General features: G+C 39.0%; 1 protein-coding gene across 24 annotated transcripts in view; it reads left to right on the forward strand.

The window, feature by feature from the left end:
• AGTPBP1 (ATP/GTP binding carboxypeptidase 1) overlaps nt 1-18,537 on the forward strand; it is a 113,944-nt gene that overhangs the window by 33,178 nt on the left and 62,229 nt on the right. For 23 of the 24 annotated variants that reach the window (XR_010602323.1, XR_010602326.1, XR_010602325.1 and 20 more), the window contains 6 exons: nt 12,495-12,562; nt 13,278-13,341; nt 13,604-13,750; nt 14,351-14,482; nt 17,894-17,987; nt 18,340-18,377. Coding sequence is in view for 15 of the 24 variants with exons in the window: in XM_008163156.3 (XP_008161378.1) it covers nt 12,495-12,562; nt 13,278-13,341; nt 13,604-13,750; nt 14,351-14,482; nt 17,894-17,987; nt 18,340-18,377 (543 nt within the window). In the remaining 9 variants the exon portion in view is untranslated. Of the gene's footprint in view, nt 1-12,468; nt 12,563-13,277; nt 13,342-13,603; nt 13,751-14,350; nt 14,483-17,893; nt 17,988-18,339; nt 18,378-18,537 lie in introns of all 24 variants that reach the window. The other variant, XM_042854548.2, reaches the window with a different exon arrangement.

An 18,537-nucleotide genomic window follows, 5' to 3' on the forward strand; every position in this document is an offset into this window, starting at 1 on the left:
TACCCAGTAAGCTTCCATTTACAGACTAGTCTCCTTCTAGTCTAGGTCCAGCAATCACTCACACCCTCTGTAGTTACTGTTCTTTGTCCCAGCTTCTTGGGGTGGAGAGGCTACCTCTTGAGCCAGATGAAGACAAAATGGAGGGATCTCCCAGGGGTTTAAGTAGACTCTTGTGGGTGGAGACCCCCTCTTCTCTCCTATGCAAAGTCCAGCTCCAAGATGGAGTTTTGGAGTCACATGGACAAGGCATGTGTCCATGCATGACTGAGTTCCTTACCTGCCAAGCCACATTCCTGGGAAAGCTCCGATGCGGATTGGCGTCTTCGAGTTCATTGTTGGCTTAAGCGGTTCTTGATCGGGCACTTAATTTCCACATTCCTTTTTCAAGAAGCCGACCAAATGCTTTATTAGAGCTATCAAGCAAATATACAGCCAATATTCCTAACTTCAAGTACAAAAATGATACATGTATTCAAATAGGAAGAATGTGTTCAGTAGATCATAACCTTTACATAGATATGTTACATGGCATATGTAGCATAAAACATATTCCAGTTATATCATATATACATTCATAAGCATATTCCCAGGAAGCCTTATGGGGTACACGGTCACCTGTGACTCAATGTTACAACAGAAAAATGTTTCAAGAACTTCTTCCCATGTAGTCCTAAAGAAAGGGAGGGTCTTTCTTGACCGACTTCAACCAATTTGTGACCAATTAGTTGAAAATTCCTGACTCTCATCATCAGCCTCTTAGTGCCACTGTACAAGCCAAGTGGCTGTAATCCTGCCAAAAGATAAGTATTGGGGAAGAAGTGCCACAAAAATGGTATAGTGGTCAAGCCACTTCTGAAGGGTCTATCTATACAGTGCATTTTCAGACAAGGAAAGATGCCCAAACACAGTATTCTTGCCAATCTCTTTTGGTATTCTACAGTTTCAGCCTTGTCTTCAGCGGTATTGTTCCTCGGCCTATTCAAGGTGATCAGGAACTGTCATCAGCAAATAGTTATAGAAGTGTCAGACTTAACTTTTGCCTCCTCCCAAACAACGCATCCCATTTCAAGTTAGTAATACCTTATTAGAATGGTTAAGTCAGATGGGGATCTGGAGGATTAATTATCACTTTTCCCTGGCAGCCTTTTTCATTCTTAGCGTATCCTAAATTTCTTGTGCCTTTTTATATCAAGAATTGGAAGTCTTCTACAGGGACTATCTATGTCAAGATGCCTGAACCCAAGCTATTTCCTTACAGAAAGAGTCTTATAAATTTATAAGAGATGCCAAAAGTGGAAGGAAACTATTAAATGCATTTCTTAACGTTGACATGTTTTCATTGCTACATTTTAAATATGTCAATTCAAAAGATCAGGTACAAATACAAATGAATATTTCAAATGAAGTTCAGATTATGGATATTTTCTTCTGTTTTTTCAAAGTCATCCCTCCTTAGCCCTGGCCGCCATTAGTCCCACTTTAACTTCAGCGGATGTTTTAGGCATTCATAAAGTTCTCAAAAATAATAGCAACAAACAAAATTTTAATGAGCCTTCTGTTTAAACTGTTATGTCTTTTCCTTGCCTTATTTTGTACTGCTTTACAGAACTCTTGTCTGGACAGGTGACATTTAAATCTCAGAAATAAAAACAAATTACGTAGCAGTTCAGGTTACGGTATTAAGAGCCCCCAGTACAGAAAACTTACATTTGGATGATTTATTTTACAAACTATTAATGTTGGAGATGTTAATTATTTAATTGTGGCATTGCTTGTTACATGATATGGATTTTTTAAATACACAGAGGGACATAGTGCTTGCCCCAAAAAGCATACAGTGTAAGGTACCAATCCTGCAGACCACTCATGGTGATAAAATTAAGCATATGCAGTTTTTGCATAAGTGTTTACAGGCTCAAGGCCTAAGAACTTTATTCATAAATAATAGAGATCATCAGTTACTTATGACAAACTTAACAAAATTTCTCACAAACTGGGAAGGAGGTGTGGTTTTGGGATTTATTACCTTGAATACCAAAACCTAAATTACCACGTAGGTGTGGTGTGTTTGTTTATAATTTGACTAGGGTGACCAGACAGCAAGTGTGAAAAATCTGGACAGGGGTGGGGTGGGGTTGGGTTAATAGGCACCTATATGAGAGACCCCAAAATCGGGACTGTCCCTATAAAATCGGGACATCTGATCACCTTACATTTGACTAACGGTTGGCATGCCTATTAGTGGTTGACTTTGTTGTGGATGAAGTTTTTCAAGCTATTTCATTAATTTTCTCATGCACTAACTGGGGGATGGCAAAGAGCAGATGTTTGGGATTTACTGTGTGTGTGTGTGTGTGTGTGTGTGTGTAGATATGTAATGTGTGTATATATGTGTATGTACTCTTGTACATACTTACTAGACTTTTACATATATGGTAGGCTTCTATGATAAAGGCTAATTATATAGTGTGTGTGTGTATGTATATATGTGTAATATAAAAAGCTGCTTTATTGAAGGTGTTTTTCTGTCTTGTTTTTTTTCCTCCCCTTTTTGGAGATATTTTTTTTACTAGGATTGCTGTAAAATAATACTTTGTAATAAAATAACATTACTCCATGCACTTTGAATAGATTGAAATGCATATATTAAAAATAGTTAATTTAGGGGACCTTCATTGACAGTGAAAGAACTTTGTAATATAACTGGAAAGAAGGGAACTATGAAGACAGTATAGATGAATTGTATAAAAGAGTAAAAATGGAGGACAGGTATAAATGTATTTATTAAAATTTTGATTAAATGATCATTTATCCCAAATTTTAAAGGGCCTCATTACAGTTAAAGAAAACTTGTAATTTTTTTTGTTACGAGATATGGTTGAGCCTAAATTTATTTATTTATTTATTTATTTTCATGTCTTGTTTTCTAAACAATCTTAATATGCTTTTCTATTGGATTGATTTATTTTTATTTTGCTTGGTGCATTATTTAAAGCAGGCACAAGATGCCCCCTCATTAGGTAGTTCATTTAATCACTGTTACATTGGCTATAGGGAATAAAGGGGTTAATTAGGGATTGGGTTAGGCTGCATTTCTTTAGATGAGATTCATCAGTCTAACGTACAGCATTATCAGCAGTATGTGAGACACATGTTGGAAACATTGAAACTTTCCACACATCAGTGTAACTTTACCTCTTGATAAAATCTCATGCTAGTCTCTTCTCATTTTACATTTTCATTTTGGCAGCTGAACACTAGCAGGTTGATGTTTCTATATGAAGTCACAAATAACCTTGTAACTCATTTGTCAATCTGTTTGTTTTTCTTTTTTGTCTGCTTTGAAAACTAATGATAGTACATCTATTTTTTTGCACTGTTTTAAGAGTCCGTTGTCTTAGATTCAGAAACTGGAGAAAGCTCCTGTCAAAGGCCATGTTAAATATGTCCCAAAGTAATATTTCATGACTCTCCAACTAAATACTTGTTGCATTGTCAGAGCTATAATTTAAGAATTAAAGTATGATAAAAAAATGGTGAATACAAGCCTGTCACAAGTTTGGGGCTTTGTAAGACACAGTACAGTATAAGTTTACTGAGTGTTGTTATATTGTGCAATAAAAAGATTTGTTTTAAGTTTTTTTTTCTGAAGTTACCTTATTGCAATACTTTGAAAAGATTTTGCAGAAGGGAAGAAATGTGTACTAATTGTGTCTGAAGATTAAACTGATATTTTAAATTTTACAAGAAAACTTGCATTTAGCTGTGAGTGCTTTTAACCAGAAATTTCTTAATAGACGTTAAATGGTTGAATGGTTATTTTGGCTTGAAACTAGTTGGCGATTAAGGAAGACCTGGAGAGTTTTATGAAATGTGCATTAAGTGTACCACATACATAAGACCATGAATTTTTGAGTGTTTCTATTAATTGTACATGAAGTGTTCTCATTGCTAAGTCTAGCAAAATAAGTTATTTTCTTGCATTTCTTGGGGACCATAACAGTATGTTGCAATGATCACACACATTTACCTAAATCAAGTCAGTCAAATTAGCATTTTGAAAATCTCTTAAGAAAATCCAGTCCACAAAACAATGCAATAGAAATTGAATTTTGAGGTGTCTACCACTTGTTTTCTGAAGATACACTTGTGATACTCTTTGGTCTATGTCCTTGCAGGTAACTAAGTCTGAAACTCAAATTTGAAATATTGGTTTCATCAGGGGGAGTCTTGTGCCATTCTTGCAATGGAAAATAGCTCTTTAGTGCTTGTTGTTTGTTGTTTGTTGTTGTTGTCCTTCCACAGTGTCTTAATTTTTTTAAATGTTTACTTCCTCCATAAGTGTTCCTCAGCAGTCTAGTTCCAGAAGGTCTGAGTTTATTTACTCTTGCTCCTCATCTGTATATATCCATCTAATGTCTCTTGACTTACACTTAGTCTCTGCCCCAAGGGGCTTACAATCTTTTTGTTTGTTTGTTTTATATTTGTACAGAGCCTAGTCCAGTGGGGTCCTTTTCTATGACTAGGGTCGTTAGGTTTCTACTCCCTTGACTGCTCTATTTCATTGTGGAAAAAATCCAATTGAAATGGCTCAATTGTTTTCCCTAAAACAAAAATGTTTTGGCGTTTCCCTTCTGTCTGAAATTCAGCAATTTCTAGTTTTCATTCCAAATGGGAGCAAACTTTTTAAAATGTCAAAACTTCCCATGGAACAGAAAGTCCTGAGTTTTGATTAGCTCTAGTTAACACAATGTTTAGATTTATGGGAGGAGTTCAAGCTTTTCTCGGAGTTATTATTTCAATCTGTCTGCTTAGTCACACAGACAACACTGCATCATTAATCTTTTAGGGGTATGTTTTCATTGCAGAGTTAGGCTTAATGATTGACGCTTGGGTCTGAGCACCTAGATTAACCTGTCTCGGGTGTGAGTAGCCACACTGCAAAGCCATACACGAGTTACTGTGTCCTCAGTGGTGCTGGACTCACCGGTGTGTGACTCTGAGACTTATGGGGGTACATCCCATGGTTCTCTGTGCTGCCTAAACTGAGCTGTTCTGATTCTTTCCCAGTGACTTGAGAAAGCATGTTTGTCCTTCAGGATATGCAGGGGAATTGTGGGAAGTTATTGGAGGACTATTTGCAGCTGAGCGATGTAACCTGTGTCCTCATTGTAAGGGTGATGGGGGTGGTTCCCAACCTCAGTGAAAGTGACACCTGGGCACTCTTACATCCCCAGCTAGCCCTGGTTAAAAGCACACCAGACTTTGGGGGGGAGAGGGTTTTGTGCATGATATGAGGGAGATTAGGAGCAGCACCTGAGTGACGGTCACTGTTAACTCTGCAGTGAATACATATGTGCATTGTATGTAATTTTCACTCCATTAATACTAGGTACTACTTTTTAATGAAAGTTTATATTCTGGAGAATCTGTGCAGCATTTTTGCAAGAGCATGATTCTGCAGCAGTTTGGTCAGTCATATAATCACAGTACAGATACAGGTTAGAGTTACATAGCTATTTCCGCACTAACTTTTTTTTTTTTTTTTCAGTGGCTCATGGCTTTCAAAACTTTAAATTGGGGCTGTTTTTATAGGTTGGCTTCACTCTGAAATGAATGTTTTTGGTTTTGAAAATAACAGAATAAAAATGGTTGAGCTTGTGATGGGGGTGACCTGACCCCTTAAGTTCAGTGGTGTCTAGGGGTCAGCCCACTGTCCTCATGTGGCGTGGTCATTTAAGATTTTGGCAGGTCTGGTGAAATTGGGCGAGAGGAAATGGTCTCGGGAGTAAATAGTGTTTCAGAGGAATTCCCATTACTGTTTTCTTAAAGTACTGGGACAGGAGCTTGGCAGCAGGGGCAAGACAAAGCTCCTATGTCTCCTGGAGCATTGGAATGAGTTTTGGGAAGGGGATCAGCGCATATGCTGCCACCTCCCTCATAGCAGGGCAGACATCAGCAGGAGAAGGCTGGCCTGCTGAGCGCTCCAAGGTGGAAGACTAAGTGGGGGAAAGGTCCAGCTGAAAGTAAAGCTGGCTAAGGCCCTACAGCTGGCCTAAACCACGGCCTTATCTCCATGGAGAGGAGCTGGGGGGATTCTTGTCTGTAGGAGGTACCTGCCTCCTCTCACTACCTCAGCTCTGAGAGGAGGGCTGCGGGGAGCTCCTGTCTTAGGGAGGGAAACCAGGAGGACTGTTTGAAATACAGCCCAATGGCTGCCATAGAAGCCAAGGAGCCACCAGGAGTAGTAGCCTAAAGCAACAGGGAACCAGATCTTCTGGAGGAGATGACCCCCTGGTGTATGACTCTGAGGAATGATCTGCAAGTGACGGATGTAGGAAACAGTAAAGGGGTGGGAGAGTGGTGCTTCAGGCAGGGTACCTGGCCTATAACCCAGAGGAGTAGGTGAGCCTGGGTTCTCCTTCCTCTCCCCAGACAGAGTGAGGAATACAGGTTTCAGGACAGGAAAGAGGCCAAGAATCAGTGGTGCAAGTAGAAATAATTTCTTGCCGGTACTCATGGGAGGCACGTGACCCTCCATGTGACTCCTCCCCACCCCAGCCTGGAGCCCCCACACTCTCCCTGTCCCCTCTGACACTCCCCTTACCTGTTTAAAATTTTACAACTATTTAACATGCAGTTGTAAAATGATGCTTTGGGCTCCTGGTGCCACCTCTACTTCCAGGTGTCATTAAGGATCCAGCAGCACCCCAAATTGCAAACTTCTTAAATGAAAGAAGGATAGGAAGGACAATCACCCCACTTTCCCGTAACACGCTATCAGTGTCTCCCATATGTCCAAACTAAGCTTCTGCTAGGTTGCCTTTATCTAAGTATTGCTCTCCACCAGGCACTAGGAAATCAGAGATGTGCGCCATCTGGGTTTGATGGAAAAGAGGCACAGAACTGTGTGTGCCATGTGCATCTTGATAGAACTACAGCCCAAATTTGTTTTATTATTTTCCTCACCATGATATACAGGAGGGGCAATCAAAATGAGCCTGGCAGAACATGCATGAGAACTGTCTCTGGACAGATAAGCAATTTATCAAAATCACATTCTCTGATCTCTTGGGGCCAAATCCTGTTCCCATTGAGATCAAAAGGAGTTTGGCTATTGAGTTCAATGGGAACAGGCTTTGACATTTGGAGAGGAAAGAACAAAACCACTCAAGCAAGGGCTATGTTGCTTATACCACAGATATCAAAGGCTGCTAACTCGTGTGAGAAAGTCAGCAGATATCTGATCTTTGTCCATTGCAAGGGAGAAATCAGCAATCAATGAGACTAGAACAGTTTCTGTACCATATGCAACTCATAAGTACATCTGCAAAGGATCAAGGAAATATGAAGGCTCCAGATTACCTTAAAGTCCTCAGTCCCTTGGTTAGAATGCTCCCATTAGTATATGTTCATAGTCCAGAGGCTGGAGCAGGAAAGAGGCAAAATGGATGTTTCCAGGCCAGGCCTTTTAGCTTTTGCCAACTAAATGGAGATCTGTTCTTACTATGAAAGATGGTGTTTGGAATCACATGGGCAAGTTACATGTCCATCACCCCCCACCCATCTTCTAGTTAGAACATGCACAAAAAGTCCATTAAGAATAGACAGGTGTTTTCCAGGGTCCGTTGTGAGAGAAGTGTTCCTTCATGGGCCATTCAACTTGACTTGACTTGTCCCTTCATGTGCTGGCTAAATAGCTTGTGGGCGTTACCAGAGGAGCAAACATGTAGTAAACATAGCTAATATTCATAACTTCAGATACCAAGATGAATTATGCATAGAAATAGCATAAACATAAGTATCAGCTACTTCATCTACATGACTATTCCCAAAAGTGATTCTGAAAAATCACACCATGTACTTGAGACCCTATGTGCCAGCACCATGCCCCACTGGAGTTTTATTATCTGTTATGTAACCACAGAAAGGGAGCCAGTGACATGACTCTGTTTAGCTTAAAGGGGCAAGGTTAATTTTTAGCTGTTCAGATGTGACTGCACCTTTAGTCAGTGAGGGCATACTGGCTGGCACACATTCAGGTTATTGGGCTTCAGTGTTTCTTTGCGGTTAACTTTTTAATGTTCATAAACCTGGTATGTGCTGAGGTTGCTTAAAGCATAACACAGGTTTTTAGGTTTGCAAATCTGTGAACCTCTGCCTCTGAGATTTTATTATGTATTTATTTATTTTTTTGCTGGCCATAATGTGAATGGGTATCCTCTCCGCCCTCTGCTCATGAGATTATGTATGTGTCTTGTAGCACTCTTCTGAACACCAGTTAAAAGGATTTTTTTTTTTCCACTAAGTGTGGACTGATTATTTTCTCTTGGAAGGTATGTAATTTTTTTCAGGTTCACACTGATTAACACAGAAAACAATTGGGGCTGTTAACTTTTCTTCAAACTCCATAGAAAATTAAGTTTCAGAGTAACAGCCGTGTTAGTCTGTATCCGCAAAAAGAAGAACAGGAGTACTTGTGGCACCTTAGAGACTAACAAATTTATTAGAGCATAAGCTTTCGTGGACTACAGCCCACTTCTTCGGATGCTGTAGTCCACGAAAGCTTATGCTCTAATAAATTTGTTAGTCTCTAAGGTGCCACAAGTACTCCTGTTCTTCTTTTTGCGGATACAGACTAACACGGCTGTTACTCTGAAACTTGTCATTATGCAAGGCACTGCATTTAGCCGTATGGAATGGAAATCCATCAACCTCATGAAAAAACTCGTACAGATACAGACAGACATCATCTTCCATAGAAAATTAAGTTCAGCTATATTTTCCAGTACAGTGATGAAATGGGTGTTCGTATATACCAACATTAACATATTTAACTACTCATTTCCCCCAAATTATGTAGTATTTGAGTCTGTTTATATGGGAGTTGGGTGAGGAATCATTTCAGCATATGTATGACTTATTAAAAGACAAATTTTAATTCAAACTGTATCCTAAACTGCATTATGATATTGTAACCAAACATTGCATTTCAATGGGAGAGTCAACTTCCTTTATAGGAACAGAACAGACTCCTGAAACTCTTACCACAAAATTGGTCCATAGACATGCAAATAGTCCCATTGTCTTCAATGGGATTGATCAAATGATTAAGGGTTTACAGGATTAGATTCCAAGTTTGTAAATTGTTCTAGATGATACTGACAATGCCTGAACTGTCCAATCAGAAGGAGCGTCAATCAAATAAAGGTGGGCAGATGTGTGATAAATCTTGTTGCTAAGATGAGGAACATATTTTCAGGAAAGTTCTTGGAAGATTCCTGAGGCTGCTGGTTTAAGGTCATCAGTGTCCGGCATTATAATCTTCACTTATAGTTCTCTCACCCACAAAGCTGGAAAATGAGGCATCTGTTTTCTTTGTTTTGCTGCTCCAGTTCCAGTTAGCAAAATGCACGTTAGACTAGTTTGGCTGCAAAGAAGAATTCTATGTGCACTGGGGACAACACTGGATTCCTGTCAGGCTGCAGAACTGGGCTGACATCAGAATCCAAACATTCTCTGGTCAGTGCAAGCAGAGGCATTCCTTAATGATCTGGACTTGATGTGATGCAGTATGAATGTCATGGATAATTCAGACCAATGGGGAGAAACGGAATCAAAAACACAGTTTAAACACCTTTCATCCCCGTTTTCCCCCCCCCCCCCCTTGAGGACTCCTGACCAATTTAACAGTACAATACATATGCTAACAAACTTAAACAAAGCCTTTGTTTAAGTTTGTTAGTACACTGCTACCTTGATTATAATGTGACCCGATATTACACAAATTCGGATATAACGCAGTAAAGCAGTGTTTCGGGGAAGCGGGGCTGCGCACTCAGGTGGATCAAAGCAAGTTCAATATAACGTGGTTTCACCTATAACACGGTAAGATTTTTTTGGCTCCTGAGGACAGTGTTATATTGAGGTAGAGGTGTATATGCATTGTGCTGTTAAAGCCATATAAACAATGAATGCCCTCCCTAGTTGTGTTCTGCTCCTTTAAGAAGCAGAGCGCAGCCCTCCTCTCCCCAGCCCAAAGTCTTTCTGGTACCCCATACCCCCTAAAAATCTCTTGCTGGTACTGCGTACTGGAGAGTACCACCCTACTTGAACTACTGCCAAGAATGAGGAGTCCCAGATGAAGGCAGAGGGCCTGGCATAGAGATCAATGGACTTTGGATTTTTCCTGTTTTTTGTTTGGACTTTTCTGTTAATCTGGAAAAGGGGACTGGACTGGTAAGTGACCTGGGTGGAGGGCTAGGCCACGGAAGCAGCAGACTTTTGCAGACCTAGGACAGGAGATGCTAGAGTGGATGAACCACTACAACTCCAACTTCTGATGTGAGGAGGTACTCTGGTGGGGAGTGATGCCAAAACACAGCTATTCTGGAGTATGAGAAAAGTTTTAAAAAAAACCAACAACCTGCTAGCCTTACGACTCTTTTTTTTTTCTCTTTAAATCGCCAATATCGAAACTAAACTGCTATCATCAAATCATGAATATTCCATAGTAGACTTTCCCTGAATGCATCTTAGTAATGAACACCTTTCTACTTAACTGGATTCAGGCAGGAGCCTTACAAATATTCATAGTGATTGATTTTATAAATGGGGACAACATTTTCAGCTGGGTGTTTGTATTTTCAATCAGGAGACATGTTCCGGAATCAAGAGTCTAAAGAGTACACAGTATGTAGTCTTTTGCTTTGTGTAAGATTGAGGATGCTGATTGTATTTCTGTATTTATACCTGTGAAGTATACTGTGTATTCAGTTCTGAGAGACTCTAGTCAACACAAGTGATAAGGGCCAGTGGAGTAGTCAAAGAAGACTGGAATCAATTAATTGTTCAGATTGAAGGTTGGGGAATGAAACCTACTTACATTTTGTGTTGTCCTTCCTAATAAAAAGAGATTGTCTGTCTGAAATTTTTGTTGACTGTAAGGATTACATACCTCACTTGTGGATTTGTCTGTTAAATTAGTGTTTATTCATAGAAATCTATTCTATTACACAAAGCATAGTGACATGTATTTTCCAGTTTAGATGTGGCCAGCCAGTGTGTAGTATGATCCTGATCTTTTATTGGTTTTATTATATTAGCTACTTTCTTGGCAGAGCATTTGTTTTCATTAATTGGTTTTCAGCACTTTTGAGTCTAAAATGTCCTTTGTTCAGCTGATCATAGGGCGTGCAGCATCTCTTCTCATACATCTGCATTTATCCCAGCACACTCAGGGTATTGGTGGGGAAGTATGAAAAAAGCAGCCAATTTTAGAAGCAGGCAGAAACTATTTTGGGTGTGAATGATTGCACTTCAAATGACATAGATAGTGATTCTGATTATTTCTCTATAGTGTCAGTAAATAAAAGCTTAAGAATGTTGCTTGTTTTCCTTCATCTTACTCTGATATTGCGGTTGGAAGTGAGGTTTCAAGATTTGGCTTTTTTATTATTTGATTTGCCTCACCTGACTTGAAAAAGTCAAACCAAAATGAGCTGGTACATATCCAAAGAAAACCCTGATTTGCCTTCCATGGCTCTGTGCTCATGAGAAAGTAGATGTGCATGTGTTCCAAAAATAGTATAATAAACTCTCTCATGAGCTGTTTTTTGCAGTCTGGTGCCCATCCACAAGCAAACCAGAAAGAAACTTTATTGGGATTATATATTGATTTGTTTTGGCAGTTACATGAAGCAGGTAACCTAAACGAGGAGATCAGGGAATCAGATCCTGAAAACCCCCATATTGAAGTACTATTTGTAAGTCATAGGATAGCAATAATTGTATTACTTCACCAATCACACATTTTCTGCACTTTACCCTCTTAATAAGGTGGAGAGGGAATCATAGGCAGTGGGCTTTCAGTGTCTAGCTCCGTAAATTGAACTACAACTGCTTATTTCACCCCCTTTTCTTTTTCAAATGCCAGCATTACTGTGCTGCAGTCTGTAACAAGCTTATATCTGATGACATGTTAACGCCCCCACTCCTGCACCTAAAAATCCATCTTCCGTCCTCTTTCTTTGCCTGGAATAAGGCTGCTGTCTGAAAACAGCAGGAAATTGTTCTGGAAATCTCAAAAACTGACTTGCTCATGAAATTTCCAGAAATTCCTATTACTCTTATGTGACTCCAGAAATATTGCACAAGATACCTTTCTTTGTAGTATTTTTGGCCAAAACTGTGGTGTGTGGAGATATGTACACTAAAAAAGAAAAATGTTAACCAAAATTAAAAATAAATTCAAAAGCAGTTCAAATTTTGTATTTAAAAACAGGTAAAGATATGAATTCATTCCTACTGTATCTAAATCAGTTTGTTCACCCTATTTTTGATACGCTTTTGTACCCTAAGTGACTTTTTTGTGTGCAGGTTTTCTTTTTATAGGTTAGATTTTTCAGAATGTGGTATCCATTTTTTATGTTCAGAAATTACTCAACTAATTTTATAATCTCCTTTGAGGAAAAAATAATCTCTTGGACTTTCAGAAAAAACCAGGAAGGAAATGACTGCCAAAGGTTCCCCAGCAATAGAAGTTATCCTTTCAACATTAGAGGTAAAACATCTTATTCATGTACATGTGTATGTCTAAGTTGTATAGTTTGCAAATATCAGACTTCCAATTTTTCAATATTCTTTAATTTTCTTGGCCACTACAAAAAGGTACTTGTCCATGATCTTGATCATTACGTGATATCTAAGGCCTTGATTCAGCAAGTTTCTTAAGAACATGCCTAACTTTGAATATTCAAAGGAACTACACTTGTACTTAAAGTTAGGCTATGTTTAGGTGCCTTGCTAAATTAAGTCTAAAAATACATAAGTCAAGTGGTTTGAGTTGCAGTCGGAACTCTGAGCAGCGTGTCAATCGTTCAATTCTGATGTTCGAATTTTAACAAGAAATATACAAGTTTCTTAAAATATGAAAAAAAAACAAACCCTCAAGTATTTACCAAAGAAAATTTCTTTTAAAGTAGAATTCAAGCAAAATAAAACCGCTTGTTTTGGAAATGTCTGTGGATCTCAAAAGTTGGAGAAGTTGGGCAAATATAAAACTACAGATGGTTTATTTGGGTATAAGCTTTAAGTATGCTAATGACTGAAGCTTGGAAGGAAGGGCATGTGTGGCTGTGGAAAATAAATGTAATAAGGTACTCCCATTAATAAGTCTTGAAACAAAACCTATTACTGTTACAAATGAAGCAAGGATACATCTGTGTCAAATATGCCATATTTGTTACCAAAACTAAAATAATATTATTTAATTTCAGAACACAAGAGATCTTCAGACTACTCTAAATATATTAAATATCCTCATTGAATTGGTGTCAGTTGGTAAGTTTTAATCAAGTGGCAATTTTTTATGTGTACTTTGTGCAAATTGTTATATTTTTTTCCAGGCATTTAAGAAATAGCTGATTTACATAATTTTATTTTTCTGAGATTAAAAGTGATCAAAAGTCTAGTTTATGCATGTATATAAAAGTTGAATAGTGCCAATATTGGTGCATTGCAAATGGATATGAAGAAAAGATTAAATAGCTAGGTATCTTAATATTTTTTGACTACTTCTAATATTTCTATTTTTAATTTCAAGGTGGTGGTCGGAAAGCAAGTGTCTTAGTTTCTAAAGGAGGGACGCAGATCTTGTTGCAGTTACTTTTGAGTGCCAGCAAAGACTCCCCACCCAATGAGGAGTTAATGGTGCAGCTTCATTCCCTTCTTGCAAAAATTGGTCCAAAAGGTAATCATAACGGTTAATACTTTATCCATGTGTAATATCCTTCATGTGATGATCTCATTGAACTTTTAAAAGATTGTTTCATCGCAGATATTAGGTAACTATCTGTTCTATTCTACGTTGTAACGGTTTGTATAGTGTGCTCATCATTGTAGTAGTCGCTTAATGCACTACTGGAAGGCTCTTAAAATGACTACACACCTGTCACGTCTTGTCCATTTACAGTTGGATAAACAGAGAGAGAGAGAGATCAAGAATAAATTTTTGGAAGTGTTGACTAAATTAGGGTACCTCAAATTTTGAGTGCCCAACTTGATATTTAGGGCCTGGTTTTAGGAGCCTGATTTTGGAGGTGTTGAACCTTTCAAGATGGGCACCAGTGTACTCAGCATTAGTGGATGAAGGCATGCATGCAGACAAGAATGGAAGAAGGGAATGGTGAAATGGAGTTCATTATGCAGAGGAGAGGGGTAGAGATGTAGAAATATCTTTTTTTGGTCACTTTTGAATTAAGCTTATTTAGTTACAGAAGTAGAATAATTTAGCTTCAAAATCAAATTCAGTGATTTTTCTTTGGTTTTGGTTCTGTTCTATTTGTTACAGATAAAAAATTTGGAGTAAAAGCTCGAATCAGTGGCGCTCTAAACATATCTCTGAATTTGGTGAAACAGAATTTGCAGAACCACAGGTTAATCCTGCCATGTCTTCAAGTACTAAGAGTATACTCAACCAACTGTAAGTATTGCAAAGCATTCTTTTTTCTCTTTTTTTATACAGTGCTGGGTAAAGTATTCGACAATGTTTAAATGGAGAATTAATTTTTTTGTTTAATATTACATGATTACAATGACTATTTTCTAAAGACTTTTTACTACTTTTAAGTGGTGTCCCCATGTGTGCTTCACTTCAGGTGCCCATGCGCCTCTCGAGCCCTTGATCAGAGATTTGCAGTTAGCAGTGTCCGTTCGGCCCCTGCACATGCCCTGTGCTTCTTCGTGCTTTATACAGAGACTATATAGGGGTGTGCGGGTGAACAGCCATTAGTTCCTTTTCACCTGCTTCAACCTGAGATGGAGCCTTAGTGTGGCAGTCTTAAGCTTGCCTTGGCTTATCTAATATTTCAGTAGAGGTGAAGATTTTTTTTTATTGTTGTCAGTTGTTTGTATAGTTAGATGATGAGTGAAAGGATTGTTTGACTCCCCTTTCCCCTGGGAGAGACTTACTATTTTCCTGACAGGGCATGCCTGGCTTGTTAGGTTTCAAATGTTGCCTCTCTCAAATGTTGAGAGGCTATAGCTGTGAGTGACCACCCCTCTGTGTGTCCATTGCTTGCGGGAGTCCCGCTTCTGTCTGGCTCTCACATCCGGGACAAGGACAAACCAGGAAATTAAATTCAGACTGCTAATGATGGAACACACTCTTCAGCCAGTTTGAGTCAGGTCAGGAGACCACCCCTTTTCCCCCTCAGACAGATCCAGCGCAGGCTTCCTCTACGAAAGGGAAGACCTTGGAAGCTTCAGGGAAGGCTTCTAAAAAGAGGACTCTCAGCTTAAGGAGCCAACTCTGAAGAAGTCCCAGATTCTCGGCGAGATCTAGAGTCTCCAAAGCGTTGACCTCTCAACTCTGTACTGTTGAGGTGAAGGACTCCTCTTCCAGCACTGGTGGGGCTGCAAAGTCCCGGAGCATGAAAGAGAGAGAGACAGCTCTGATAGGGCCTCAGTATCTTTTGCGAGCATGGCAGGCAAGCATAGACACTGGGGACTGGTTCAGTTCAGTCCAGCTGTTGGTACCCAGGCATGCAGCACCCTCTGCACTGAGCAAGCAACAGCATCAGACGCGAACAGTATCTACTTCAGTATGTCCACCATTCGTGGTACTGTTGGCTTTGCCGACTTTCGCCTAGGCCACTGCATCAGTGCCAGTCCCTTACTCGGTACTGTGACGGTTTGGGTCACGGTAACTCCATCAAGACTGTTACTAGATGTGCTGGGATACCACTGAGAACAAACCCCCTGCCAGAGAAGGCTTCCCTCCACTCCCATCTTGCTGAGCTAGACACACCAGTTAGCTACAGCACAGGCCAAGAGGTTGGGCCGGTCCCCCCCCTTCAGTTCACCGAAACTAAGATTCACTTAGCCCAAGGGCTTCTCAGTTAACAGGGACTTTCCCAGCACCCAGTATTCCATCTTTCTGGGAGCCTAAACCCCAGATGAATCAATTTTACTCTGTATAAAGCTTATACAGGGTAAACTCATAAATTGCCTGCCCTCTATAACACTGACAGAGAGATGCGCAGCTGTTTGCTCCCCAGATATTAATTACTTACTCTGGGTTAATTTATAAGCAAAAGTGATTGTATTAAGTATAAAAAGTAGGATTTAAGTGGCTTCAAGTAATAACAGGCAGAACAAAGTGCCCAATCAAAGCAGTTTGCCTGAAAGGGGATTGTGTAGGAATCCGCCTGATGAGCCAAAGGTGATTCTGGATGTAAGTAAAACTCAGGAGTTGGTAGTGGCTCAGCAGAGCAACGCTTCTGTGGAGCAAGGTAAAGATGAACTGGTGCTTACAAAGATTCCTGAAGAAAAAAATTTTCAGGGTAGTCTTTGCAAGCAGTTTGCTGCAACTGAAGGGTGTGGAAGTGATTTGATCAAGGAAGTTTCAGTTCCTAACAGCCAGAAATTTTCTGTTGTGAATGGATCCACTGACTTTCCTTTTGAAAGATCCAGTGTGGATCGCTTTGAGAAAGTGGAATTAAAATTGTTAAGAAAGTTAAACAGTCCTATAACTAAGTGGTTGTGCTTGACCTGTTTGTTGGGAAAACAATGTTGTTGGGACAGAAATGTCTCCATGTAGATTCTGTATATTGAAAAAATTCACCAGGGCAAATTCTATTCACTATATTTTCCCAAAAAGTTGCATGACAGATGCCAATAGTACAGAGGGGAAACACCTACATCACTGCTGGTGCTGCTTGTTTTTGAACATTTCAGACTTCCTAAGTAGCCATCCTCTGTACATCCAGAACCAGGCCCTTCCCCACCCCCCACTTTTTTTTTTTTAATATTTCCCCTTACAGCTAGATTATGGTCTCTCATTGCAAGCTCTTATAGGAAGACATAGATACGTTTGTACAATGCCTAGCACAGTGGGATCCCAATCCTGATTGGAGTCTCTAGATGGTACTGCAATAGAAATAATACTGCAGGCACTCACTTCAGAGAGCGACTAGTGTACCTTTTCATCCTGATGCTGAAGGACACCCTCTAGTCATCGGAGCTTGATACATTTTCTTATGTTAATTTTAGAAACTATCCTCTTCTTGACAAAATATACATTCTAAGGGAGAAAAACCTCCTTGCTGTACATCTTAATAAAGGAGGGGGAAACAAAGCGTACATTGTAAATAATGATTTCCATTAGTTCTTATTGACCTGAAATAGAAACCAGCAGAGACTTCAGTGTGCATGTGCAACAGCAGGTTTCTGCCAACACTAACGTACATTCCCTTTTGTGATATTCACAGTCCTGCACCTTCCTGCAACGATTGTGCTGCCTCTTTAAAGTGAATGGCACATTAGCAAGTGCCTGCTTTTCTGAAATAATAGGCTGTGCAGTGCTTGATACCAGACTTCCTACTGAGCCCATTCAGACACACAACCAGCTATCCATCTTTGTGATACACTTCAATAGTACAGCTACAGTAGACCCTTGCTAATTAGCACTCACTGGGAAACTCATTGCAGATTCCTGAATTCTGAGAATCCGTAAATGAAAAAAACAAAGTGAAACATTTTATGATGCAGTATCTTCACTTTTTTCAACTAGTATAGTTAACTTCAAAGCATATTAGTAAAGGCTCAGTAATATAGTTTGTAAAAACAATAATATGAAACTTCACTAGAGCACTCATATTAAATGGTTGCTGAGGAGTAATGTGGAATGGTGGATTCGTGAAATAAGAATTAGCAAGATGCTGTTTTGTCATTTTTGTTTCATGGTTTAAGCACAATAATGCATATTATCTAAATTCAACTTGTAAATTCCCTCTGCTTGATTTTGATTTCAGCAAGTCAATATTTTCAGGATTATTCTAATCTTCATACTACATTATTTCACAAAATCTGTTTTAATTTTTACTCCTTTCAGCTGTAAATGCAGTATCCTTGGGGAAAAATGGAGTTGTGGAACTGATGTTCAAGATCATTGGCCCTTTTAGTAAAAAGAATACTGGCCTTATGAAGTGAGTAAAAGTTTTTAACATACTATAATCAAAAATTTAAGATGCTTTTCAAACTTATTTTTTGATGAAAATATTTTTTAAAATCAAATCTTTCCTAGTATCTGTCAGTTAAATGACAAGGGGAGAACACCTCTTTCCACCCACAACAAACCCAAGATTCTATTAAGGCCTGTCCAGAGCCATGTAGCAAAATCTTAAAATTTGTGTTTATGGTAGTTATTTGCCTTTTACCTTTGCACCCCTTCCTCATACATCAGTCACCTGTTTAAAAAAAAAAAAAAATTTGTATGGCTTTACCATGTTGTAGATTAAATTTACTAATTTGTTGTTTCTCTTCTTTTTATGTTGACAGGGTTGCTTTAGACACACTTGCTGCATTGCTAAAATCAAGTAAGTGACTACTAGAAACTATTTTTACTAAAATATAAAAACTTGATTAAAATAATATTAAGAGTCTGGCTGAAACCAAGAGAAGCCAGAAAATGTAGAATTTAAGTTGAAATTCATCATTAATATGTTCTGTTCGTTATTGCCACATGTATAATACATA

The sequence above is a fragment of the Chrysemys picta genome, chromosome 6 (assembly GCF_011386835.1).
Source record: "Chrysemys picta bellii isolate R12L10 chromosome 6, ASM1138683v2, whole genome shotgun sequence".
NCBI classification, from domain to species: Eukaryota; Metazoa; Chordata; order Testudines; family Emydidae; genus Chrysemys; species Chrysemys picta.